The sequence below is a fragment of the Tiliqua scincoides genome, chromosome 7 (genome assembly GCF_035046505.1).
Source record: "Tiliqua scincoides isolate rTilSci1 chromosome 7, rTilSci1.hap2, whole genome shotgun sequence".
NCBI lineage: Eukaryota > Metazoa > Chordata > Lepidosauria > Squamata > Scincidae > Tiliqua > Tiliqua scincoides.
Window position 1 is genome coordinate 54,193,430 of NC_089827.1, and position 25,572 is coordinate 54,219,001.

At 44.4% G+C, this 25,572-nt stretch overlaps 1 protein-coding gene across 3 annotated transcripts; it reads right to left on the reverse strand.

Annotated features, from left to right (window-relative positions):
* Window positions 1-301: 301 nt before the first annotated feature.
* On the reverse strand, window positions 302-25,025 carry TXN2 (thioredoxin 2). 3 transcript variants are annotated; one of them, XM_066633583.1, is made up of 5 exons: window positions 24,917-25,025; window positions 21,921-22,201; window positions 16,491-16,614; window positions 1,859-2,027; window positions 302-1,162 (listed from the first exon to the last, which is right to left on the reverse strand). In XM_066633583.1, the coding sequence occupies exons 2-5, from the start codon at window positions 22,199-22,201 to the stop codon at window positions 1,116-1,118; spliced, it is 621 nt and encodes a 206-aa protein (XP_066489680.1). In that variant the 5' UTR covers window positions 24,917-25,025; the 3' UTR covers window positions 302-1,115. The 3 variants fall into 3 exon arrangements, with proteins under 3 accessions (XP_066489680.1, XP_066489679.1, XP_066489682.1); XM_066633582.1 differs by having other exon boundaries at window positions 302-2,027; XM_066633585.1 differs by lacking the exons at window positions 302-1,162; window positions 1,859-2,027 and adding an exon at window positions 9,036-9,676 and having other exon boundaries at window positions 24,917-25,024.
* Between the last annotated feature and the right edge of the window lie 547 nt (window positions 25,026-25,572).

Below are 25,572 nucleotides of genomic sequence, written 5' to 3' on the forward strand. Positions count from 1 at the left end.
CAGACTAAGGGCCCAATCCTATCCAATTTTCCAGTGCTGTGCAGTTGTGCCAGTGGGGTGTGTGCTGCATCCTGTGGTGGAGGGGCAGTCACTGGGGCCTTCTCAAGGTATGGGAACATGTGTTCCCTTACCATGGGGTGCATTGTGGCTACACTGGAACTGGAAAACTGGATAGGATTGGGCCCTAAGATGATGGCAGAGAAGCCCTTGCTAAAAAAGGTTAAAACTGTGCCTTGTGCAAAAGATCTTGGGAGAGACACGTGCCAAAAATTTTTTTAAATTATTTTTTTAATTAACACACACAGACATACAAACATATAACATACATTTAGGAGTGCTAAATACCATATACCATTACTAATTAATCATACCATATCTCCTAATCTACTTACTCATCTATTTCTACCTCTTATTGATTTATCCATTTATTTATATAATATACAATAAATTTTCCCTAATGACCGATACTATATTTTCTAAATATTCACTTTCTACCAAGTGTAAACCAACTTCAATTGCTCATTAATATTAAAACAAAATAACCTAATAACCAAAATTATCACCTCAGCTATTTCAACTCCAATCTAATTCTCCAATTACACTTTTTTTCTTTGACATAATAAGCACATATAAAACAATTCTGCCATAAATTTCAGCTATATTTTTTTTAATACATTCTAATTCATATTTATCAATTTCATACGTATTCTTTTTTTTCTTCTTCAAATAAATTTGGGCCATTGTTATTAGCTGAACAAATCTTCCAATTTTCTTTAACCCTCAGATTACCCCTCAGGATTCTTTTTCTTTCTTACTTTCCATTTTTCTCCTGTAATATCTTTAATAATTTATCTCTATAACGTAATCTGATAAATCCACACTTTCTTATATAGGGTGTGTTCATTCTTCCAGTTAACTGGGATATATTTTCTCCTTCTTGTTCCAACAAATTTTGTGATTTGTGCACTCCTGTTACTCTGTCCATCTTATCTTTCTTGATCTCCATCAGCGCCTCTTCTTCGTCCTGTTGATCATCCTGTTGATTTTCCTCTTTGTCTGCTTTTTCACTCCCTTGTTTATCTTCTGCTTGTTTCTTCACATCTTCCAATTGTTCCTTACAGACATCTATCTGTTGGGAAAGAGTCTCCAGACTGGCTTGAATCTGTGAGGACCAATTCAGCTGTTGTCGCTCCATAACAAGCAATCTCTCCGTATTAATCAAGATTTTCTGTATCCACATTTCTGGAACAGTGTCCATTTTGCAATTTCTCTCTAGTCCACTAGATATCCACAACATATTATTCTCCTCACTTCCACCATATCATTACTACTCTGCCATCCACATTCCTTACATAACTCTTGCAGATAACAGTCCAGTGCGGTTAATGGAGAGAAAAACAAAACGCAAGAAAACAGTCTCACTGTCTCTGGTGCAGAGAAAACAAAGCTCTTTCAAATCTTATGAGAATTATATTTATATCCAATTATGTCCAAGAATAATTCTGGATTTTAGTTCACACCCAAGTTATAGTTGTAATTATAATCCACCACCAATTTATTCCACAACAGAGAAAAAGAGCACTTTCAACCTCCTTAAAAAGTCTCTCGTTAATGCCTCCAATATATCGAGGGCTTTTAGCCAAATCAGTCAATCAGAGCCTGGGACAATATTAACACTTGCTTATCTTAAATTTCTAGCTTAAACTTTACTAGCTTAACTAGCTAGCTTAAACTAGCTTAAACTTCATGCTTTTTTTTTCTCCATATCACTGCACCTCCCCCAATACTGTCACAAACGGTTAGATTCCTCTGAGAAGAAAGCCCCCCCCCCAAGTCGGGCTTTCAGTTTCCCAGATACCTGCACCAATGAAGATCTTGTCTCTCCTAACAAAGATCTTCAGGTCCTCTTCAGACCTGCAGTATTTGGGGGAAAACAAACTGTCTCCCATGAGCTCCTGGGGACATGTCTGTTCGTCCACTGTTGGCTCCTCCTCCTCCGACATGTGCCAGAATTGAATGGAGGCTCTCTGTTTGGAAATACAGAAGCCAGCAACTAGTCAAATATGTCTCTGCTGAGGCATGGTGACCCTTGACCCTAGACTGTGAAGTCACTGGATAACCCAGTATAAATATAAGCAAACAAAGAATCATTTTAAAAGTCTGACTAACGCAGACTGTGTGGAACACATTCTGTGTGTGAAACACACATTCTGTGTGGAAACACACAGAATGGTAAAGAGCTGCTGGATTTCAAAGAAGCTTGGGCCTCAGAGTCTGGAATGTAACTCTGATAAGCAAATACCAGTTTCGGGCAGACGACCTTGGCAGAGACAGAGATGTCTTGGCAAAAAACATTCACTCACTAATTAAATGCCTGTATCCCTGTAGCTTTTACTGTAATGCTTTAGGAGCAAAAGTATACATATGGAGACCAAGTGACCCTTGATACCAAACCGAAGTATGTACCCAAAGTAAAAGGTCACAATAGTTATATAGAATTAAGATATAGTAGTCATTAGAAGTAGGTCTTAAGGAACCAAAGGGTTGCTTGATTTTAGAAAAGTCTTAAGAAAAGACAAAGAAGCTTTAGTTTTGCAGAGAGGCTTCACAGGTGTTTAATGTTTGGATTAACACAGAAGAAAGGTAAGGTAAGAGGACTGTATCAAGATGCACTAACGAGATGGGCGTGAAGTCCTGCCAAGACACGGGTCTGAAGATCCGCCAAATTTTGGTCTTCACACCTGTCTTTGAGCATTGTGTCATCTCTTTTAATGAGGGTAGTCTAAACCTTGTCAAAACAATTTTTAATTGAATTGATGGATGTGAAAAAGGGTCAACAATAGGTCAACACTGGATAGATGATGTTATAGCACACTACTGATTTTTGAAAACTTTGTAATTCAATATGTTTAATTGTTTAATTTTACCTTTTATGGGAACTGTAACCTGAAACAAGCCTATCAGGTGTCTCTAAAGTTATCTACAGCCTATTAGGAGTTTGCCCCATCTATGATGTCAAACTTCAGCCAATGGGAAATTCAGATTTTCAAACAAAGGACCCAGAATGGTATAAAGGGTCCAGTTAATATTGAGAAATTGCTCTCAATGCTTTGGACACGAGTCCCTTGAGATGCCCATTGCTTGCAATGAAATAAAGCCTGCAAACTTTCACTCCTGAGTACCGAGATTTCTTGAGTTGCCTTCTTTCTACCCTGCAACACTGCCACTAAGTAGAATACTTTATTAAACATGTGTGCTGTGTTATCAGCTCTTTGTACATTCACACACACGCCCCAGGAAGATGCTGCCAATCCTGGCTTCTCTGTGTGGGCAGACAACCATAATGCGCATATCAGCAGTGTGACAATCTATACGTGGGTTAAGCCATTATTTCCCATGAATAATGTCATTATGTGCCAAGCATAAAGAACATGAAAAAAACACTCCCTCCCTCAAATTGTTCAATTGTATATATGAATTCATGCCAACGTCTGCAAAATATGCTACCTATTGCCAGCAAAACACCACCCCCTTTCCAGATGGGACTGCTGTACTACAAATGGGGGGTGTTGGATACACTACCAACAGCAGTGTGTCCCTGACCATCTTACATTACAGTAATATGCATTTCTGTTGCATTCTTTCACAAATATTTTGAGCATGCTAGTTACCCAAACAAGCAGCTTTGCCAGCAATCTCCTGATCTGGTGGTCATCAAGGAAATTAAATGCATTGGTACTGGAGGGCTGCCACCATAATAGCAAGTCAGATACTTTGTTAGCATAGATAGAACAGCCCTCTCAATTAATAGGCCACAAAAGAATTCAACAGAGTCATTTATCTCAGATTCCATATATAACTTCTGGCTGTGAACAAGACCATCGGAAAAGGCAGCTTCACTTATTTTAGTGAGCATTGTCTTGAAACCAGTGATGTATGTCTGTTTCATTGGGGTGTATTAGTACTGCATGAAGGACACTTCTAATCTGAAATTTCTTCTGTGCACAGAACTTAAGATAGCAAGCCCAGACTTCATGGAAATGCTTGATTTGAGCAGCTTCAATCTAGACAATGATTAATCAAACCAGGGACAAAACAGAGAAGGGCAAGAGAAGTGGACTGGCAAAGAAACTTGCACAAGACAACCACAGGTTAGGACTAGAGAAGAATGCAAACCCCCTGCTCTAAGCACTGGGCTACTCCATCTCAAGCAGTCTGTCATCTTAGTTAAGTGGCCTGTTCAGAGAACAAGGCTTACTCTGCAATTCAATGCATGCCTACTCAGAAATAAACCCCACTGATTTCAGGGGGGCTTAATCCCAGGTAAGTGTGTGTAGGATGGCAGCCTACATAACAGCTTTTTTTTTTTTTTTTTTTTTTTTTGTAAAGGTGACAAATGTTTCATGTAAGCTGTTTTAGGAACTTTAGGATTTGCAGCCAGTAGTGGATAAACACATACGTTGTAACCGATGAAGCTGAACACAGCAACATTATAATGGAGCCAAAGGGCAGTTTTTATTAAGTTTATTAAGGAATAGAACAATATACGGTGCCTGATCTAAGATTGCAAAGGGGAAGTACTACAAGGACAAAGAGAGACGGGAATGTTGAGAAACTGCTATCCACATTAGAGAAAAAAAAAACCCACTATAACCAAGTTGTGTGAAGCAAGAAGCGTCAACCTAATAATAATTACTGACCTTCTGTATAGTGCTTTCAGATGTATGGAACACTTCACATGAATTATCTTGATGCAATATTTACAACAACCCTGTAAGGTAAGCAATAATGATAATATCCATATTGGAGCCAGGGGAGCATCGTGGCATCTAAGGAGTTTATGGCAGAACTAAGATTTGGACAAGTCCTGATTTGCACCTGAGTCTTTTAGCCACAACATGACAACTTACTCTTATTGTGTCAAGACCACAGGACAAGAGGGGTTTTTCCCTGCCCTTCCCAGTACCAACAAGGCCCACAGCAATTCCCTTTTGCAGACACAAAAGAAATCAGACAAGATAAGACAGGATCTAATAGAAACACCTTTGTCCTCCTACTTTTTGGCCATGTTCAAGCTGGAACTCAAAAGGCCTCAGATCTCAAAGATGTCTCTTTCAGAGTGACGAGTGATTGGTGAGTAGGAGGAGATGCACGTTGTCCTTGTCTTTCCCTGAAATCATCGAGGCACCCCAACTTCATATGAAAAGAGATTTGGAACTGTTGCCCTTATATTGCATGCATATTTTAAAGGTCTGCCAGTAAATCGTTGGCTTGTCCCGAGAGCGCAACAATACCACCCAAGCCCCAGAGCCTTAGAAGGAAGTGATAAAATAGCCAATGTATGCAGGCTCTTACGTACACAATGCAAAGTCACAGCGCCTGCAGCTGTTTTTTCCTGTTCTGTGTTTATGGTAGGGCATGAAAGTTAACCACTGTAGAAACATACCAGGCTTGTTCGGCCTCCCAGACTTTTCCTGCACGCCTCTAACAATGCCCCTTCTTTGCTACAGGCAGGAAGTGGTTCCTCTTCCAACCATGCACAAGATCAAGCACACAATTGGATTCATATGCCCAAGCTTCTATCCCTCATTGTTCCAGCTTGAAAATATGCTGAACACTCAGAGAAACAGACACAACGAGTCACGGAGGTTGCCTGATGAGCCTTGTGAACATCTCAACCTCTCTCCTTATCCCCATCTCCAGGTCACCTTTTCTTCTAGTAAGAGTAATCAAGATATCACAAACCCATTTTGCAAGCCGGAAAAGGGGACCAGGTTGCAAACTGAATGTATTTAATAAATCAATAGCCACAATAGGGGATTGCAGGTGTGGCTTCTTCTATTCTACCCAGTCACTTGCCCTCTCCTCTTCTTGCTGCTGGGGGCAACGCAAGAATCTTATTTGCTCCAGCAGAAGGAAGGATGGTAGACCAAGGGATGAGTGACATAGGGTAGGAGTACCTGTGGCTGCATCCTCTTTTGCAGCTGTCTCTTGCTGAGTGAGATAATTTGTCTATCTACGTCAGCAGCTCTCCAAGGATTCAGACAGAGATCTTTCCAGTCTATCAAAGAACCTTTAAAACAAAACAAAAACCACACACACACACACACACACACACACACACACACACACACACACACAAAGTGAAAAAGCAGAGAACAGAACTTGGGGCCTCCTACTTGTAAAACATTGCTGAGCCGTTGCTGAGCTATGGCCCCTTCACAAAGCCCAAAGGTTGGTGGGTCTATTAAAACAGGCACCGTCTAAAGGCTGCAACTTGGCAACCCTGTATTCAAATTCTGTTACGTCAGTGCACTCTCTGACTTCCAATGTTATTGAACAGAGAATCCTGTAGATAGTGGACACTGAGTAGGAAATTTAAGGAAGCAAAACACTTAAGAATCTTTGTACTTTCAGAATCCACCAAGGAAGCCTCAATAATAAGTAGCCAGTCATTTTGTATCATGTCTTATCCAAAAAAAAGTGAGCCCCAGCAACAAAGCTTTAGAGCAAGCTTCCTGGCTCAGCCAAAGGACTACTGCTCCCTTCCCCCTACTTCCTGGCACCATTTCCTGAAGCTGACTAGGCCCAACAGTGCCCTGCTTGAGAACTCTGGCAGGAACATCGCTGCTTGGGCAGTTGGGGTTGCAGGAAATCACTCTAGGGCGTTGAAACATTGTTCTTTAAATATTTATGGCTGCTTGTCCAGTGTAATGAGGTGGGCAAAACCCCTTCCTTGCAACTGATCCCCAGTATTTTGATCCTGCGTGTTGTGAGATAAGAGAAGCATCTCAAGAGTCTTGAAAACAAACAAACAAACAAGTGCAAAAACTAGCATTGTGCATATTATCTTGGTAAGAAAATAAAGGCAAATGCAACAGAAGCACTCAGAAGGGTAGTGACTGAAAAGTAGCAAGTGTTTGCACTGGGTTTTTGGGGACTAGCTGTTTCCCCATCAAACCACCAAGACAAAAACAGAAAGATGGGTGTGGCAAGTACAGCCACTGGCCACATTAAGGAAGCAGATACCCGCCACTACTTGGTTGAAAAGAGGTAATGCACAAGAAGAAGTAACCGGAAGGAGCCGCATTAAGGTGCAGGTGAAAACAAACAAACCCAGCAGTCATAGTCTAAAGGTTACAGTAAGTTACAGCCCAAAGGTAAGGACTAATTGCCCTGCTGGCTAATATTAGATTTTTTTTTTGTCTGCAGATTGAACCTTTGAAATGGGATTCCATTGTTAAGTTTAAACAAAACTACAAATAGTTTAGCCTAGAGATGTTGTGCTAAGGCGGCCACGAGGCAAAGAAAAACAAGAGCAGACTATGGTATGTTTTGGCTCTGACCTTCTTGAAGCCCTTAGGAGGTGACAAGCAACTACATTGCCTTCAGTTCAAAAAAGTCATAGCAGTCATCAGTGGTGTACCTAGGATACAAGACAGTAGGGTAGGCCATTCAAAGCCACAGGTAGACCTGGTCTCTGCCTTGAGATTACCCCCGTGGAGGCCAGGGCTCTTGGCAGCTCAGTGGTGCAATTGACACTCTGGGTGGATTTGACACCCTGGGTGGACTGCCCCCTGCCCCTCCTTTGGTACACTACTGGCAGTAATGGGTGACTGGATCTAAAACCAATGCCCCTTCCCACACCAGCAACTGTGCCATTGCAGATGGGCAGGTGTTCCCTAAAACAAAGCACTGGAGGTGCAAATTCAAGCCCAGGGGAACTTGGACAGAAGAATTTACAGGCTTCAGGGTCATAAAGAATTTGCCCAGGTCTACAATATAAAACAGGGGCTTTTCAAACTGGGGCATTGTGATGTCCCAGCCAGAGAGCCCTGCCTACTTTCCCTGGAAGGGGCGGGGGCAGGGAAAGGCAGCGATGCGATCCCCAGGACTGCTTCACTAAGGAGGCTGCAAGGACTGGGATGCACTCACAAAACCTCTGGTTTTGCAGAGGTGGAGCACAATAGCTCCACTTTCACTTTTTAAGCCCTGGGAAGCCCTGCAGAAGGTCGCGCAGGGCTCCCTACACCCCAGAGAAGTTGCTGCAGGAACTGGTGAATGCATCTCAGTCCCTGCTACCTCCCCCCGGAAGAACTTACAGTGGTTCAACCTCTCCCCGAGAAGGTTTGAAAACAGCTGATATAAAGACAGAATAGCTTTATGGGGTCAGATCAGTGATCAATTAGCCCAGCAGTCCCTCTCGAATAGCCCCCCTTTAGTAGGCTTCAGAGCAAAAGTACTCATTATGGTTTTCCTGTGACAAAGATCAGTAAGTCAGGAAAGACCCCTCTTTGACAAGAAAGCTCCAACATCATAAGACACTAATGAAGAACTGCCACCCTGGTGTATTGCTCCACATTTTGGCTTTCTAACCTCTGGGACCATTCTCAGCAAAAATGGTGCTCACTTGGACCTTCTTACTCAATGGTCACAGATGCTTTTATTTTCATTCCACTTGTCTGGTACATTTCTAATAATGGTTGTGCCAGTGATGGACAGGCAATCTGTGTGGATCTCATTGGGTACCTTCAGAGCTGGCTCTATCATTAGGCAGGGTGAAGAAGCCCACCGTAAAGAGCAGGAATCTAGATACCAGTAAAGGATTGAAAACTGTAATTTAGTCTTCGATTCAAACGTGCAGAGGTGTGGAAGGTGTCTTCCATTGGGGTGAAGGAGCACTGTCGCCACTTCCACCTTACTGCTGCAGCTGCCCATGCTACATCCTCAGGAATGGAAGGGGGGTACAGAGGGCTGTGCTGGATAAGGAGACCAGGAAAAGCCACATTCTATGAGCAGAGCTCACAGCAGTTAGGACCAATCAATGTATTTTTACCATGATGCATCATTTTGATGGCTTATCCTTGCATCTTTTTAGTCTGGTTAAGATTTAGCAATGCCAAGCCATGCCTAACATGGCCTTGTCAAGACAGCCCTCTGAACAATCACCCTATCCAAGTGGACGAATTTCAGTTTTCCCTGTAGAAGAGAGAGACCTTAAGGCAGGAAACATTCTCTGCAGAAAGGGAATGAAGTAAAGTACTAAAGCTGTCTTTATTACAGATCTACAAAACAAAACCAGACAATGTGTTCTCTTCATTCAGTTTATACACAGCAGCAGTGGAGCTTGTGGCGGCAGTGAAAAGGAACTAAATTACCTCCAGACAGAGGTGGGGGGAGAGGACACCAGCTGGAGAGATAAGGCAGCTGGACTGCTTTCAAACAAGATCTGCCACCATTTCACAGACACCTGTTATTAACTCCATTGGGTCTAGGACTGGGTCAAGTGGATGAGGGTGGTGACCTCAACAAGAGTAGTCTGGAGTGGCCTCTGTTCCACCTAAGTGAACAGGCATCTCCACTAAGCTCAGCACTGCTGCTGCCCCACCAAGGAAGGAAAGGGAAGACGTTGGTATCTTCTGCTCCCTCCAAATCACAACTAGTCCAACTTCTAGAAGTTTCCCCCCCTCATTTTTCCCTCATTCCCTCCAAGTAAACAGACAAGTAGGACAAATGCAAGAGGCCCTGTTGGGTATTAGAGACGGTTGTCTTGACTTCCTCAAGGCCCAAGAAGCTTCTTGAGGAAAGCTTCAAGTTGATCCTCATCTTTTATTCCCACAAATTTATCCACCACATCACCATTCTTCATAGCCACGACTGTGGGCACTGCTGACACCTAGGAACAGGGATACAATGGGAAAGACACAATTGAAACACTTCGCTGACCTGTGAACATCAATTCAAAAGAGGCAAAGCAAACGTTAAAACAAAGGCAGGGCTCTTAAGGAGGTGAATGATTAACGTTTCCACAAACTGAAGGGCTCCCGGAAAGTTTAGCAGTATCATTTCAATCTCGTTTTCAAAAAATGGTTTATTCAACTCCTGTGAGGAATCTGGTACAAAGAGGGTTTCTGTTGATGGAGCCACACACTTAGGTGTGTCACCCAATCCACATTCCCTAGGATTCTGACATGTTTGGGAAACATGTCAAAGACCCACTGCTCTTGTTGGGTCTTTGGGAGTTGGGAGAATCAAGCTCCATTTTGACTCTATCAAATCAACTTTAAACAGGTTCCTTATGTTAAGGCAACATCTTGAGCACAAAAGGTTCTGCAAGTACAAAAAAAAAAAAGACAGAACATATAAATTTCACAATAAGACACAAAATGCGTCATGCTTGTCTTTGAGAACATTTGGCTGTTTCAGCATGAAAGTCATTGGAACTAATTAGATGTTGGTTAAAATGCTGAGAGAAAGAGGAGACTTTGCCCAGGTTTCAGGGTTACGCCATCACCTCTTGGAAAAGGAAGACCATGAGGAGAGACAGTAGTTGCTTAAAAACCTACCATGTGGTGGCTTTAACTGTGTGGCCACATGGCAAACCAACATTAATTACAAGTGACAAAGGGATGATAGTGTGGCTGGAGCCATGGGAAATCACTCCATCCCATGGTCACCACACAGTTGTTATAAAACTGTTAAGTAGCTCTCGCTCGTCTTTTTCCAGCGCATGCCTGCCATCAGGCTTACAAAAACGACCATGGAGTTCCGTCGAAGTCACTACCAGACATTATTCCTCCCTAACCGTGTTTCTAAACAGAGCATGCACAGTATAAGGAAACGGGGAGACAATGGATGAATGCGTATGTCTTGGCAGTGTCAAAGCTGTTGAGTGCAAGTGCGACATACACACACTCACACAGGCTCGGACTCCCAGCAGTTGTGCGAGTGAAAGACAGGCTTTATGTGCTTATTTTGTGACCCAGTTACATTCTGCTTCTGCCTATTCTGGGGAGAAGCAAAGGGTTATGTAGGACTAAAGCCCCACCCTCCGGAATTCCTGGTCAGTCTCAGCCCCTGGCTTCTAAGATTTGATCAGGGATTTGTCTACTACACACCCTTTCCAGCTGTAAGAGTAGAATGAGGCTTGACAGACAGACAGACCTCATGATACTGAGTTCTGCATCCAGATCATGAATGCACACAGCTCAACTGAAAACGTGCTTTTAAAATGAATTTGGAATCCATCCTGCTTATGCCCTCTGTAGGGGTCTCTTGTCTCAAGTCTAACAGCATCTTCTCTTCTGCAGTTTACTAAACAACTTCTTCATACCAGCTGTTGGCCAACAATAAGAGTTTTTTTTTTACTTATACATAACTTTTCAACAAAAACAAGGTTCACAAAGTGGTTTACTTAGGAAGAGGGAAAGAGAAGACAGTTCCCTGTCCCAAGGAGACTCCCAACCTAAGAATAGAGACAGCAGAGGAAAGGAAAGGGAAATTGAGGCAGGAGAAGAATATGCAATTATAGTCTTAGCTACAGTTCCATCCTGGTCCAAGGAGACTTGTAGTCTCGCCTTTCCTGCTACTGCAGCCAGGTGGAAATGGCAATGACAGCTAGAATGGCAAGAGCAGGCAGGGGAATGGGAGGGGGGAAAGGTATTTGGGCTCTGAACTAGCCCAAGTATCTATACTGCAGGGTCTGAAAGGCTTGAAAACACAGGGTAATGGCCTCACAGGCGAACAAGCCCCTTAGAGTCCAAAGAATGACAGGGGAGGAATTTATAAATATTTTCAGATGGGCTGACACATTCCACAGCTCCTCTGGCGCCCTTATCTGTAGACCGCTTAGCCACAGGGTCGTGTCCCATCCTTATCTTGCTTGCTGTCCAGCCCTGGAATGCACCCTCTCATCAAACACACTCCCAGCTGCCCGTGGCATCTTGCTGCCCTCAGCACTTTGCCACATGGAAACCCTCCCCCATGGACACAGCCCTGGGAGATCTGGCTGTGTGCTGCAGAGGTAAAAGCATGTTGTAACTGACCTCACCCTCTTCCCTTTGCTGGCCAATGCAGAACAGTTCCTTTGAGTGCCACATCCTACTGTTAAGCCAGAAAGGTTTAAAAGGGAAGGCTCACCCTGCAAATCACTGGAATATTGTTTCAAATACATTCTTTAGTGCCCTCTAGAGGTCAACTTTCAAACTTCAGCATAGACCAGTCATTTTCAACCACTGTGCCATGGCACATTGGTGTGCCGCAAGTGGTCCACAGGTATGCCACAGGAATTTGGGGGAAGGTCATTTATTAGTAAGGCCAATGGGGGATGTGAGCCTCCCATTGGCAGCATGGGTGCCTTGTCAATTGTCAAAAACCTGATGGTGTGCCTTGCCAATTTTAGTGCCTTGTCAGCGTGCCTTGAGATGAAAAAGATTGAAAATGGCTGCCTTAGACCCTCAAAATGCTGAGTAACATAAGAATTCTGTGCTTGACCTGCACTCTGAAAGGGAACGTGTGGGACAGAAGTTCCCTTTATCATCGTATCACTACTTTACGGATTAAAGATGCAGCATCCCTCCTTGTCTTACCCCTTGGGGCTGGGGGATAAGAATAGGCCCACGGTTTGGCTGTACTTGTCATAAGAGGCGACTAAACAGCCACCGGGTAGATGAGACTCGTTAGCCTGGGAAGGCAGCTCATCTGAGAGAAGGAAAACTCTGATCCCAAACCTCCACTGCCTTGTGGCTACCTCCAGTTATGGAAAAGGCTTCAGGAGTCAACCTTGAGGCAAAATCCTGAGCCGGAGTCCCTGAGGCAGTTCATGGCTGAACACAGTCACGTTCTGGCAACTCCTGTGACGCCGGCCGCTGGAACCAACCGTATTGGCTTCTGCCTTTCCGTTGGACCATTCCAGCGATGTGGAGAGGGGGGATTTGCTGCATGGGAAACAGTCTATCCACCATATCTACTTTACCCAGGCTTCGCGCACTGGAGAGGACACTCTGTTCCAGAACCACCATTCAGAGTGCGATACTATAGTCTTCCGAGACTGAAGGATGCCTTCAACAAGATCCCTCCTTGTCTGCCTCCCGCCCCCACCATTTCATTGCAAAGGGAAGCTCAGGCCATAAGAGACATGCCTAAAGTCACACAAGAAGGCTGTGGCAGAGCATACAGTGTTACTGTCAAGTCATTCTTCCCATTATGTTTAATATTATGAGGCTGTGCATACAATTGTTCTCCCTCCATGGCAAGCCAGCCTTAACCTCCCCACACTCTTGAAACATGCCTAGTCCCCAGGTCATCTGACAGCCAATATAAAGTAGGGCTGTTGTACTCAGATTTGCACAAGTCATGCTTCTGAGATGGGAAACTAGGACTCTAGGTAAAAGAAGCCAGAAGCTATTCACAATCTAATCTTTATGTTGTTATCTCGATCCACTCTTCCTCAGAAAATGATTGGCCCCCTCCCCCTTTATCCTCACAACAATTCTGTGAAGTAGGTTAAGCTGAGAGACAGTGATTGGTCGAAGGTTTATGCCAGGGGTCGGCAACCTTAAACACGCAAAGAGCCATTTGGACCCGTTTTCTGGAAAAAAGCAAACCTTGGGAGCCACAAAACCCTTTTGACATCTAAAATGAAGATAACACTGCATATATAGTTTGCGCTCCCCTCTTATAGGTCCCAGTTATATAATACACTCCCCTCTTAGAGGTCCCACTAAAAATCAGGTCCAGACCCACAGTTGGAGAACAACAGTTTTAGATTGTGCACAGGTGAACTGCTTGTGAAGGATACTGTCATTCTTTACTGTCATTTACTTCTGTACTTCTGTAAACGCCTTTCCACACAATACTACCTCTGAACAAGACCACTTAGTACTACTTAAGTGTTCTTAAGTATTTAAGTTCACAAAAGTGCTCCTGAACAAACAAGCTAAGATTTCAAAACTGCATAAAATAAAAGGCATACTAACAGTGATTACTTCACAACCATGAAATATGCTTTGGTGCTACATATACAGTATGTTACACATACAGTATACAAACATATACAGAATACCATCTGGTGCAGGAGTCTCCAAACCCCTTTCAAGTTTCCAAGTGAAGGAAATGGAGCAGTGAGAGTGTGAGTGAGTGACGGGGGAATGTTGAGTGGGGAGTCTGAAGGCTGTAATCCTGTGCACACTTTCCTGGGAGCAAGCACAATGGGACTTACTTCTGAGGAGACATGCACAGGATTGTGCTCTGAGCTTGGGGGGAGGACAGAGCAGCTGCACTCAATTGCTTGCTTTTGCCTTGGATCCCTGGGGTCAGGGCTGCTTGTGGGAAGGGGGGGGGATCATCAGGGTGTTCAATGGAACTTACTTCTGAGGAGACACGCACAGGATTGTGCCCTGAGCTTGTGAGGAGGAGAGAGCAGCTGCATTCGCTTGCTTTTGCCTTGGATCCCTGGGGTCAGGGCTGCTTGTGGAAAGGGGGGATCATCAGGGTGTTCAATGGGACTTACTTCTGAGGAGACATGCACAGGATTGTGCCCTGAGCTTGTGAGGAGGAGAGAGCAGCTGTATTCGCTTGCTTTTGCCTTGGATCCCTGGGGTCAGGGCTGCTTGTGGAAAGGGGGGATCATCAGGGTGTTCAATGGGACTTACTTCTGAGGAGACACGCACAGGCTCGGGCTGCGGCTCTGGCAGGAGGGAATGGGCAGCGGCGGGGGCTCGCTCCGCCAGTTGTTCGCGCCCTCTCCAATGGGGCGCAGCTGCAGCCCGTATGCTCAGGCTGGTGAGTGGCGGCTGCGTCGCGGGAGGGGCGAGCCCCTCCCCCGGGACGGGTTGGCCCCGCACAGAGCCGCAGCTGAAGGCTCAAAGAGCCGCTTGCGGCTCCAGAATGGCAGGTTGCCGACCCCAGGTTTATGCCATAAGCATTATGACCCAATAAGGATTTGAACTCGGGTCTTCTTGATTCCAGACTAATACCCTAACCCAGTGGTTCTCAAACTTTAGCACTGTGACCCACTTTTTAGAATGATAATCTGTCAAGACCCACCTGAAGTGATGTCATGACCAGAAGTGACATCATCAAGCAGAAAAGTTTTTAACAATCCAAGGTTGCAATCCTACCCACACTTATGCAGGAGTAAGTCCCATTGACTATCACTGTTAAAAGCATATACATAGTAGCCTGTTCAAAGTACAGATGCGTAACATTTTCCTAAATGCAGTCAAATGCCGTGGTAGCATCAAGTCTAATATATTAAAATACTGCAATGAATGGGGACCCACCTGATATTGGCTCATGACTCATCTAGTGGGTCCTGACCCACAGTTTGAGAAACACTGTTCTAACCACTATACCACATTGGCAAATCACTCCAATCTGGGCCTCACCCAGTAATAGTATGAACAGAAGCCTTATTGCTGGAGCAGCATCCACTCAGTTGCAACACAACAAGAATGATGGCAGACAGCCAATGCAAGAGAAAACAAAATGGAAGCCAGGTGGCTACAGGCTGAGGCAAGTCCCTTTTCCTGACTTTCTGGCAACCCAGTGGAAGCTAGATTGCAAGGAGAAGCCCCTAGTCTGAGGGGACATGCTAGGCAAAACAAAGAGACAAGAGCCAGGATGGTGTAGTAGTTCAGAAGTTGGCCTTTGACCTGGAAGATCCAGGTTCAAATCCCTGGTCAGCCATGAAGCTTCCTGGGGGACCTTGAGCCAGTCACTCTCTCTTAGTCTCACCTACCTCACAGGGTTGCTGTGAGGACAAAAGGATGTAAGGAAACACTCTGAGCTCCTTGGAGGAAAGAAAAATTAATGAAAAATAAAAGAAAGGCTGGACCGTCCTTTAGACTAACAGGATACCTTTCCCAGGCAATGGGCCTGGAGGAGACAACAGGCCTCCTCATTAGCAAAGAACAAAGCAGCAGCAGAAACAGGAATTTGGCTCAGGGTGTCCCAATGCCTTCTTGCCTTGGGAATGAGAGAGCAGAGCTCTGGGTTGTACAGAATCCATTCTGGGAAGAGCCCTTGGGAAGTTTTTTCTTCACAGCAAGAAACACTTCATGGATGGCTGATCCACTGGGACTGCCTGGAGCCAGGGGCAGGCCAGGGCCTGTATGCAGGAATGCAGAGGGATTCCAAGGTTCACAGAGGGGGTCTCTCGCTCCCTCTCCATCTCCCTTTAAAGAATCTGCTGCAGAGAGATTGTGAAATCTGCAAGCTGAGATGTCAGCCAATGTGTTGTAAACAGAGGGGGAGGAGGAGGGTGGAGAGAGACAGAGAGGAGCTGGAGGTTTAATGGCAATCTGCAGGGATTCCACAGAAAACCTTGAAAAACTTCTAGAGCAAACAAAATGGTTTAGGATCATAAGGCCACAAGTACAAGGGTTTAAGCTTGCTATTGTGACAGGAAGTTGCCGAGTACAGGGACAGATGTTCATATAGCCCAGGATCTGCTGCTCTGAATGACCGTATCTCTCCAAGATCTCAGGCAGCTTGGTCCCAGTCCCTAGAATCCTTTCAAGAGATGACCCTGGGACCAAGTGTGGGACCTTATGTATGTAAAGTTTGTACTCTACAAAATGTTATGGGCTTTCCTCCAAGGGAATCACCAAGGGGCATGCTAAATCCAAGCTCTTCTTGGGCTAACATTCTTTAGACACAACCCAAAACGTTTAACATACTGCACATAGAGGGCTTTTACAGGTACATACCTCATATTCCAGGGCTAGATCCGTGTGATCATCAATGTCTACTTTTGCCATCAGCACTTTCCCATTATGCTTGGCCACCATCTTTTCTAGTCTGGGGCCCAGGATCTTGCAGGGGCCACACCACCTCCAAGCAAAGAAAAGAACACTTGTGTTCAATCAGGAAAAAGCAACAAACAAGAGGGGGATGCTCTTCTAAAACAATGAGCCCTTACACCCCTATTTCTGGGAGTGAGCCAGTTTTCAAGTTCAATAGCTACATATCAAACCAGATTCCGGGGTTTGAATTGTTAAAGTTAAGTAAAGCATGCAGCGCTTAGGCAGATTTGGATTTCTTTGACAATTACCAGCATGCCAAGACTTACAAGCAGCTGTTTACAAAGTGCTAAGGAACTGTCCACACACGAAACATAAAAGGCACTTTTGAGCCTCTTTCATGCCACGTGTGGAAGTTGACTATGTGCCATGGAAAGCAGGCCAGCACCCTTTTATGGACAGACATTTCAAAATAATATATATTCTCATCAAGGTTGGTCTGTAAAGCAAATGTAAAATCCATCTGAAGATTCACATGCAACAGGGTCCTAGAAGTCTTGAACTCAACAAGGGCTAGTTCACACATTATGACATTCATGCATTAAACAAAGTGATCATGTCTGAACATCAGCAAGTGCTGCCAATCCTACTGCAGTTATTACTTGAGATCATTCACCATAATGGACTATTTTAACAGCTATCCAATGGGTACCATAAGAAAAGCTCTGCGGAATCAGGCCAAGGGCCCCTATAGTCCAGCTTCCTGTATTTCACAGTGGCCCACCAGATCTGCCTCTGGGAGCACACAAGACATGATACCTGTGTCCTGTTGCTGCTCTCTTGCATCTGACATTTGGGATAAGCTACCTCTAAAACTTGGCAGTTGCATATAGTCATCATGGCTTGTAACTTGTGAGGGACTTTTCCTCCATAAGTCTGTTCAACCCCCTTTTAAAAGGCATCTAGGCCTTCAGATGCCATCACAACATCCTGGGGCAAAATAATTCCACAGATTAGTTACTTGGGTAAAGAAATGTTTGTTCTAACTCTCCTGCCAGTCAATTTTACCAAACCATGAGGGAAGATTTGAAGCATGTCACCTAACAAACCTGAGAACTCTCTCTCTCTCTCTCTCTCTCTCTCTCTCTCTCTCTCAAACACACAGGTACAGATGTGTATACTGGTTTGTAAGAAAAGCTCCATATGTACTACTATGTGTGAAACGCAAACATCTATTCCTGGGTGCATACTGAGTACCCAATACCAGCTTTTCAAAGAACAGACATTTGGGATTATCATCATACAGGACAACAAACCCAGGGTTTCTCTTCTACACCAGTGTACATTGGTGTAGAATACATTTACTATGTAGAGGACTCTCAACCATTACAGCCATTGCTAGATTTCCACAGAGCCCACACAAACACCTGGAGCTCCACATCCATGCCATACAAAACCACAACAGAGCATGATGCTCAGTTCATTAGAACTTAGAGTTCCTCACTCAGCAAAACTGGGCCATAGGCCCACTTCATACATTGACAAGGTGGTGGCTGCCAAAACATTCAATGTCTCACAGTGGCAACACTCCAAGCACCAATAAGAAGGTACTGCTAGATGTGTGGTTACTTTAACTACGGTCAGCACAAACCATGGTTTCGTGAATGACTCTCTTGAAGTTCAAACTAGCAACCTGGGAAGCCCTCAACTTGTCCCCTTCCAGGGACCATACTGTCTGGGGGGAGAACCCCTTGCCACTGTCATGTCCATCTTCACTGCTGATCGGGACTAAATTGCTTTGGGCTGGCAGAAATTCTGTTCTGAATGAAGGTACTGGGCGAAAGCAGTTCCCACTGCTTCTGTGGTTGCTAGGCAATCACCCACCCACACGGTTTTCGATTTCCTTTCACCCCACTCCTCAAGCTGTTCACTACCAGGAGTGTCTGAAAACAACAATTTCAGAAGCATTTGAGAGTTGAGTGCAGATGCTGAAAAAAGGGTAAAGCTCAGCCAAGCTAAACTTCACATTTTTTACCATTTGGATCCAAACTTCAAGTAGCACCTGGGTGCCATACACAATACACACAATAAATATATAAAAATATACCACAAGACATCTGGCGTTTACCATTCGCTTGAGACAACCTCAAACAAAGATATAGTCAAGCAGTAGATGTGAAGGATTTGTTCAAAGATCACATGAAATATGTTGTGAGGTGGGCTGTAACTAATTTACATATTTTGATTGCATGTAATTAACAAAATTCACATACCAGAATAGGAAAAATGCCAAATTATTATTAGCCGACATTCTGCACTGTAGTATTCAAAAAGGTGTCTCTTGAATCTGGAAAGACAATCTCAAGGCCAATTTGGATGATACCCCATCTGACAGACCCCATGCGATTACTGAGATGGTACACACATGCCCAGCTTCCTTCTGTCACTTCGTTATTGGTTTTTCTAATTACGTGGGAGAAGGACCTTCATCTAAACCACCCCTGTATTAATGCTGCTTTCAAAGTAGGCTTAGTAGCACACACAAGGGGTGGGTCGGATGAACTGTGCCCCCATGCAATTAGGGCAATTAACCATAAAGCAAAGGGAGGGAACGGGACACAGGCATGATGAGAATGCATGTTCATAATTGCACATTGCCAGTTCGGGACTTAAAGTATCAGCTGAACCGGCCCTCTGACCTTGGAAAAAGAAGTTGACCACAAGCACTTGGATGTTAGAGTTGCAGCGAAATTAAAACAGTGTGTTTCATTTTTCTCCTTAATCTTGCCATTTTTAGTTAGACCCTCTCCATTTTTCTCTAGCATTCAGCTTTTTATTGCTATGGGAGCTAGAAACATAACTACAAGATTTAAGACCCAATGTGGGTATTTTCCCCAGATTTCCATGAGAAGACCGCAGAAGATATCTCCATCTACCTCTCCATGGGACTTCTTCTAGATATCAGCAGGGAAGCCACAGATGGTCGGTAAAACAAGGTCAGCTCTTCTAAACTCATTCTGGGCCTTCAATCTCAAGTGGAGGCACGGATGTCCCAGAAACCTTCCACTCTACTTCTTACATATGGCTGCATTGCAAGGATGCATGCATGCTTTCCTTCACTTATTGGTGGAGCTACTGCCAGCAATAAAGCCAACCTTTATTTCACAGGTTTTTGATGCCCTGTTGCCATTCCTCTGTCTCCCTCAGAATGTGAATAAACCAGAAGTACTATACCACCAACCCAAGCTTTCAGGTTGTATTTGAGACCTGGTCTCCATATGCAGCAGAATTAGGTGGGAATGAAGCAACGAAGGGTACTACTTCAAGTGGTGAACCTTATTTTTTGTGTGTTTCCTTTTGCGTAAAAAAACAAACCACTACATCAAACAAACCTGTAAACACAGAGAGCGCAGCAAGGAGAGGGTTAGGCTAGAACCTCTCCCTCCCTGATGTTAGGTTTCTACTTTCAGGGAGTTTCTACTTTCAGGGAGTTTCAGGGAATCTATCACCAATGAGGAGAAACATTAAAATAAAAGCTCCTCCCTGCAACCTGAAATGTTACTGTCTCATTCTATCACTTCATTCCACTGCACATGCAGACCAGCTCAGACTTACCTTTGAACATGTTCCAGCATCTCAGTCCCACCCCACCCCCCCATTAAGGCAGATAAAAGTTAAGGCAGAGATAACAGTTCCTGAATCTTCATTCTAAAAATACTTTCCATTCTGCTGTCAGAGCATTTGATATAGGTAGGAATGGAACTATGAAGCACACAAAGATTAATCAAGTTGTCCACCATTAAGGGATTTTAAAAAATTAGTTTGTGCTTGACAGCCACTTTAGGCTGTCTTTTGTGGAGATAAAAGAGAAATACAAAATGTTAAAATAAAAAATAAGGTTATTCCATCCAAAAGAATTAGATGGTACCTATAATTGCGCATTAAGTTGTGGACATACTGAATTTATTGCAGACATACATTCAGTGGAAGTAGGATAGGTCACTATCGTCATGGGGATGTTTGAGTTTAAGTCCTGCAATCAGCCCCCAAAGGCTACTCTCGGTCTTGGCAAAATTTCTCTAGGAATGAGGAAGGTTATTTAGGGAACGATGGAGGAGGTCAATGTACTGCACATAGGGGCAGGCATAAACTGTCCTTGTTGCAAATGTTCTTTAGCAGGAAGAAACTTCTTGCCAAGCCCAGCGCAAGCTTTTGGAGGCCCCATCAGGGCTGGAAAGAGCCCGGCTGCCAGGTTACCATAGCAAGAGGCAACTTGTCACTCTTGCATTTGGTAATTTATCCTTCCTTTTTTCAAAAGCAGCAGCAGTGCGTACACACTTTCACACACACAAAATAATGTAGCTACACACCAACACATAGCAGTGGTCAACTTTGGGCTGGGAGCTCCTCTCTAATGAAGACACTCGAGAGCCAAAGCCTTCCAGTCTAGAGCTGATGCCATCACTGAGCAGCATGGGCAGGAAAGGCCTAGGGGTCAGGGTCAAACTAGACATGGAAATTCTTGAGTTGTTGAGAGGTATATTTAACCGGGGAAATGCTTCTTATTTCACAGACATGCATGTAGGGGTGGGGAGGAGCTGTGGCATACCTGGGAAGGGGCAAGGGGAACAAATACCCCAGGTGCCAGGCCTGGGGGGTACTGCTGCATTGCCATTCACCTCCCCCCCCCCCCACAGCACTGTCAGCTTGCATGCCGATCTGAGGGTCGCCCCCAAGGGCTTTTCCCCCAGAGGCATTCTGAGGGCTGGGGAAGCTATGTGCTGCCTCCCCAATCGTTTAAAGGCCTTGTAAAGCCCTCAGAGGGCCAAAAACAACACTTCCAATTTCATACTTCTGGGGAAGCCTCCCCAGCCCTCAGAATGCCTTCTAAAGGCATAAAAACGTTACTTCCGGTTTCCTCCATGAAACCAGAAGTGATGTTTTTGTGTTTTAGTCCTCTAAGGGCTTTATAAGGGTGAGGAAGGCAGCACACAGCTTCCTCAGGGCTCTGGTAGGGAGGCAGGGAGCAGCAGCCTGGCTGGTGGGGGGTGGGGTGAGCAGCTTGTGGTTGTGGCCCCAGGCCGGACCGGGCCCAGGATCGCCACTGGGGAAGAGGCAATCTTGAACAATCCTGATCTTGGAATCTATCCTCTGTTCAATCTTGATCAAGGCTATGGATGTGGCTGACTCCCCTTGCTCTGTCCTCCCCTCCCAGAAAATCCTCTTCCTCCAAATTGCTGTTTGTCCCCAAAGTGCCTCCCCCTCTGGTGCAGAAACTGTCAACATCTTCAAGTGGCTTGGGCCAGGGAGGAAGTGACAGCAGAAGAAATGAAACTCTTGTCTCATGAAACTCTTTCTTGGCTTCTAACCAAGGGAAAATAAGCCCTTCATACTCACTGTGCATGGAAATCTATCACCACAGGTGTCTGACTCTTCAAAACTCGGTCTTGGAAGTCCTCTCCATCCTGGATGTTGAAAGTGTGCCTGAAGACCCGAGTTGTGGAAAATGTCCTACGCATCACAGGCACAGCAGCAAAAGGAAGGGAAGTGTGAAAAATAGTGCTGCCGGGCACAGCTGACATCCTGGACAGTAACAAAGAGGACAGAGAACCAAGTGGTGCAATACGCTGCTTGATGGGGATAGACAAGAGAGGCCCGAGTAGGAGTTTCTGAGCCATCTATAAAAGGAAGGAGAAAAAAGGGTCACAACAGGGGGAAAACATTCACTTTAAAAAACTGTGAGGACCGTAGTAACATCCCTCCATCACTTCCCTCCAGCATTACAATGGCCTTCACACATGTTACACACACTCTCCAGAATTCAGACACACTAGTCAATACTTTCTAAACAAGCTGTGCCTACATCTAAGCCCTGTCCAAGGAACAAATAAAACAGACCTGCCCGACCCACAGGTGTACAGTCAACCTGCCTTGCAGGCTATAATTCCAAAGCTACATCATCTGTCTCAGTTCAGCTTTACTTCAAGTCACCAAGTCCTAATGTCAACATGAAGGGCATACTGGAACTAAAGCAAATGAAACAAAGGGCATCAGTTTTGCTCTAAGGAACAATGACATTCCATTGTTATAGCTACGTAGGCCACTACTACATAGCTGTTCTGCTAGCAATACACACTCCACATTGACAAAGGAAACCAGACACGTACAAGGGATAGCACAGTACTTCAACTTAGCATTGATACAGGACTTTTGAGTGTTCAAAGAATTTCACAGATATTAACTTAGTAATCTTCACAACAATCCTGAAAGATAAGTACGCCAGTTTTCTTACCGTTAGGACAGCAATCAACTAAATTGCTGCAATCCGTGAGGTCTAGAAAAATGCAGAGGGGGAGGGAAGGCATTCTAATTCTCAGACCAAAAGGAGGTTATTGCAAAAAGGTGCTTGAGAAAGGTTATTTGAAAAGGCACCCCAATTTCTAGTCACACCAAACCAAACCCATACCCAATATAATATTATTTGTAGTATAATGCAAATATAATGTACTCATCAGAGACAATAATCATTTCCTGCCTCCTGAATTAGGGAGTGTCTATCTTTTCAGAGAGCACATCCAAATATTTATATTTGGAGATATTCTAATTTTTTTAGCACCTTCTGAAGTTTGCTCTCCAATTTTTTCTTTTTTGGGGGGGCTAGCAGTATGACTCACAAAACTCATTTGAAAATTATTTGTTTTGAAATGTGCATTTCTTTTTCGTTTAATATGCCAGGATCACATTTTACATTCAAGATAATAATGTTTTCAAAATTACAAAGTTTAGCTACGCTACTAACAAAGTCGTATGAACTACTTCTATTTCTTTAAAGAAGGCAGAAATAACTGTTTTCAAATGAGATACTGTTAAATATTAATATTAGAAAGTAATTATCTGCAGACCAAAAACCATTGTGAATAAATGCCTAGCAGGTATTAAATACGTACAGATGAAGAGGTTATAGACCCAACCTCCTTCCTGTCCTTGGGGCCCTCCAACTGCTCCACACACCTAGGGCTGCTAACTTCTTTCCTAGCTGGGGTCCTGTGCTTTTAACAGGTATACACAAAGTAGAAACATGATCCACAGCAATACTTCTCTCTATCTCTTCTCCATATCAGGGCTGCCCAAACCCCAGCCCTGGGGCCACTTGTGGCCCTTGAGGGCTCCCAATCCTGCCCTCAGGGACCCTCCAGTCTCCAATGAGCCTCTGGCCCTCCAGAGACTTGCTGAAGCCCATGCTGGCCTGATGCAACTGCTCTCAGCATGACAAACAACTGTTCGACCTCTCGCATGAGCTGTGGAAAGAGGGCTCCCTCCACTGCTTGCTGTTTCACATCTGTGATGCAGCAGTGGTAGCAAAGGAAAGGTTGGCCTTGCTTTGTGCAAGGCCTTTTATAGGCCTTGAGCTATTGCAAGATCTTCATTCATTCATATAAGTTCCATCTCTAATATATTCATTTATGTAAATTTATTCACATTTGAAATGTAAATTAATTCTTTTTTTTTTTCCCCCTGGCCCCGGATACAGTGTCAGAGAGATGATGTGGTCCTCCTGCCAAAAAGTTTGGACACCCTTGCTCCATACCATGAAGATGAGAAAAATTTCAAAAGCTAAATTTTCATGTTTTGCAGTTATTACCCAGACAAGGGGATCTGCAAGAAATGAGTCAACCATTCTGTTTGGACCCTTTAGTTCCTCTTTGCTTTTAACCCATTTCTGCCCGGTGCACAAATGTACACATTTGGTCCCAGTTGCATGTATGCAATGTTGGGCAGAAATGGCTTAAAATAAATTCACAGACTGGACTGCAGCCCACAGCAGCTTAGGCTGAAATAAAGTGGTTTCTTTTTAAAAGGTGCTATCAGACTTCTTGTTGTTTCTTCCTAAAATAGGAGTAACTGAGGCTCAGAACCCATCTCAAAGGTTCCAGCTCTGATCCGAGAGGTTCTTTTACTCTAATCCAGGACATGTGGACAACATAGATAAGATTATTCTGGATGTGAGGGCAATCTGGCTGTGACATCTGTCACCCCATTGATGGCCAGGGTTGATTCAGCTATGATTATTCAGGGATAAGGAAACTGCACTCTGCACATGTTCAGAAACAGTCTTGGCTTTAGAATTACACTGTATATGCCCCAGGGAACCAGCTACAGAGGGCACTACTTGAAATCAAGCCCAGCCTGCTTTCTGCCAGGACTCCCACTTACACTCTCTTCCCCCCCCCCCCTGCAAAAGCCTCTCCCTGCTGCCTGCACTTCTACCCAGCCCTGAACCTGCTGTAACCTATAGCTCAGCCTGCATCTCCTGCCTATACAGGGCTGAGTCTGGATGTAAGTGGACCGCATATCACAAACCACCTTCCCTTCTCCCCCCCACCCCGCCTCACCTTTCAGACCCCCCTGATGAGCTTCACACGCACAAACGACAGAATCAGAACGCTGGAGTGCCCCAGAGCGCTGATTGGCTGGAGATACTTTCTTTTTCAGCCATGTATCAATGGTTGCCCGGCGATTGGTTGACTCGAGGAAGTCCTTGAGAACCCTGGAACGCGATTGGCCAGGGCGCTATCATTGTGACCAGATGGGAGCGTGTCCTCTGTGCTTATTGGGTACAGAAGAAGCCTTTCCGAACGTTCAGAGAACTTTTCAACCTGGATGCTGATTGGTTGTTGAAGAGGTCTGTGCTTGCGACAAATGCCTCCTCCTGCAATGGCAAGCCGGATGTGGCTTTGATCCTTGCACAGCCCCGCCTTGGAGGACAAGGGTGGCAGCACACAGGTTATGCCTATAGATCAGGGTTTCTATACCTTATCAATTTCTATAGCCTATTTTTTCCTCAACTCAGTTCAGTCACCCTTTACTGTATTTATTTTATTCAGCACTCACACTCTACAAGCAACAATTTAGTAGCACTTTTATTAGAACCAACCCAATGTCAGAGAATCTTTTGTGATCTCTTTTTGGGGGAAGGGAGGATTTTTTTTATGTGTTCATCAAAACCCAGCAACAAAATAATAGACTGAACCAGCACTTCCCAAACTGT

Excerpts from the sequence above, each read along its gene's own strand:
- TXN2 (XM_066633582.1), bottom strand. The coding sequence starts at position 22,201 with ATGGCTCAGAAACTCCTACTCGGGCCTCTCTTGTCTATCCCCATCAAG. Across the intron at positions 16,615-21,920 it reads GTGATAGATTTCCATGCACA|GTGGTGTGGCCCCTGCAAGA; the intron begins GTGAGTATGAAG and ends CTTTGCTTGGAG. Across the intron at positions 2,028-16,490 it reads ATCTAGCCCTGGAATATGAG|AGAGCCTCCATTCAATTCTG; the intron begins GTATGTACCTGT and ends ATTTCCAAACAG.